Genomic DNA, 2,500 nt, shown 5'->3' with positions numbered 1-2,500 from the left:
GTTTAGCTTTTCTAGTGGCGAGGATTAATACGTTCGTTCGACATTTTTCTTCTTTTATTTCTCATTTTTTTTCTTTTCATGTTTCTTTTCTAACAAAGTATGAAATATCGGCCGACCGATAAAGGCTGACCGTTCTTCGTAATACACACACACACGCGCGCACACACTTACACACACACACACACACACATACACACAAATACGCACACACATACATGTATACATCGAGCCGAAAGTTTTTAAATGGATCAAAAGTTCCCAGATATTTCTTAATAATTTTACAATCTGACGAAAAAAAAAAGAAAAGATATTAAAAAGGAATTGGTATAAAAATTTGCGAAAAAGAATAATCGATTTATAAAATTATTTTATAGGAACTTTTGATCCCTCCCCCCCCCTATCCTGTATATTATGTATGTACGCCTGTACGTTTATGTGTATTTATGTATGTATGTATGTATGTATGTATCTATGTATGTATGTGTGTATAAAAAATTCGACGCGATGCACAAACTTGTTTATTTAATGGAAAAGGAGAGAGTACGGCGCGAAAAGCTTCTTCTTTTTTGTGGGTTTTTTTCTTTTTTTTTTTTTGGTGTTTTTTTTCCTTTTTTCTTTTTATAGTTCGATAGACTACAACAATGTATATAATTAACGTAATGGTAACACGGAAGAGGAAGAATAGAACGAAAGGAGGAGGAGGAGGAGGAGGAGGAGGAGGAGGAAGAAGAAGAAGAGAAGTTGGAAGAGGAGGAGAAGAAGGGGGAGGGGAGTGGGAGAAAGAGAGAGTATTCACGTGGAAGAAGAAGAAGAAGAAGAAGAAGAAGAAGAAGAAGAAATATCATACTCGTCATACAATTTTCAGGATTAATACATTCTAATTCTCATAAAACACAAACACTTGTGTTATTTATCTATCGCATATGATTAAATTTATCCGTATTCCTCTTCGTTCTGTTCGTTTATTATCTAGGTCTTCGGTATCACCAAAAGAAGAGTTCTAATTAATTAAATTTGATTACTCAAATCGAACGTATACTTTGAGACATTGAAAAAAAAAAAAAAAAAACAAAAAACGTAAGGAGTACTGTGAACATTATTTTATTACGCTTACGTAAAATTGTAAAGTAAGATGAGATGAAGAGGGGATTAGGAAATTGGCAGCAAAGTAGAGGGGATGGGTGAGGGAACGAGGGTGATGATCAAGTGTATTCTTCCTAAGTTCATATTGTTCATAATATAATAATATATGATATATCGATATCATTGCTTTTTTTTCTCGTTTTCCATATATATATATATATATATATATTTATATATATAAAATTGCATATATATATATATATATATATATATATATATATATGTAATCTAACTATATATATTATTATGTACAAATGAGGGAAATGCTCGCGGAAGGAAAATTTGAGGGGGGGTAAAAGTAGGACAAAAAAGGTGGATGTTTGGGGTTTCACAGGTGTAGAATGGGGAGGTGTAAAAAGGGACAAGTTTATATAGATTTCTTTCTTTTTTTTTTCTCTCTTTTTCTCTTCGTTTAGTTTTTTGTTTCTTTTCCTTTTTTTCCGAGGTTTCTCCTTTTTTTCTGATCTTCTTCGGCATACTCCTTCCTTCCTTCCTTCCTTCCTTTCTTTTTTTTCTTCTTCATTTTGTTTTTTTTTTTTTTTTCTTTTCTTTTCTTTTCTTTTTTTCATCTCTTCTCTTCTATCGGAGGAGGCGAAATCTAAGTTTTGCGACTATAAAGTGAGGGAGGAGCCGGTACATGACACACGCTGCTCAATTCTCTCGTGTCTGTATCTCCGTCCGTCTTATCGTCGTCGTCGTCGTCATCGTCTTGCTGCAGTTGCTGCAGTTGTTGCTGCTGCTGTTCTTTTGCTGCTGCCGCTGCCGCTGCTGCTGCTGCTGCTGCCGCTGCCGCTGCTGTTGCTGCCGCCGTCGCTGCTATCGCTGCCGCTACTGCTGGTCTTGCTGCTCTTTTGCTTTTGCTTCTGCTCCTGCCGCTGTTGTTGCTGCTGGTGCTTTTTAAAAGGGCTGTTAGACGTCCGTATACTTGCTCAGCTTGTCACGCAGCAACATATTTTCATTCTTTAATCGATCCAATTCTTGTCGTAGACCCATATTCTACAAAAGAAATTAATAACACTATCAGAAATATTATTTATTAGTTGTAAATTTTTTTATTTATTTATTTTTATTGCTCTTTGATATCCATAAAGTTGATCGATCAAGAAATTGTTATAAAGTGACGGTCAAAATTATGTTCCTTTAATTTCTTCTTTTTTTTTTCTTTTTACTCGAGAGAGAAAGAGAGAAAGAGAGAAAGAGAGAGAGAGAGAGAGAGAGAGAGAGAGAAAGAGAGAGAGAAAGGTTTTCCTACATTTTATTTCCATCATCGATTGATAAGTCATATCTCATGGATATATTTATTACGAATGGAAAACGTGGCTGGAATTTACAAAAAAAAAAAAAAAAAAAAAAAGAA

General features: G+C 34.6%; 1 protein-coding gene across 8 annotated transcripts in view; it reads right to left on the bottom strand.

Moving 5' to 3' along the window:
* Positions 1-824: 824 nt before the first annotated feature.
* Positions 825-2,500, bottom strand: part of LOC124426322 (thyrotroph embryonic factor-like) — a 95,848-nt gene continuing 94,172 nt past the window's right edge. For all 8 annotated transcript variants that reach the window (XM_046967872.1, XM_046967871.1, XM_046967874.1 and 5 more), the window contains one exon: positions 825-2,139. In XM_046967872.1, coding sequence (XP_046823828.1) covers positions 2,053-2,139 — 87 coding nt within the window. In that variant the 3' untranslated portion in view covers positions 825-2,052. The remainder of the gene's footprint in view (positions 2,140-2,500) is intronic.

Source organism: Vespa crabro, chromosome 8 (assembly GCF_910589235.1).
Source record: "Vespa crabro chromosome 8, iyVesCrab1.2, whole genome shotgun sequence".
Classification (NCBI taxonomy): Eukaryota; Metazoa; Arthropoda; class Insecta; order Hymenoptera; family Vespidae; genus Vespa; species Vespa crabro.
This window is presented reverse-complemented; position numbering and strand designations above follow the sequence as displayed.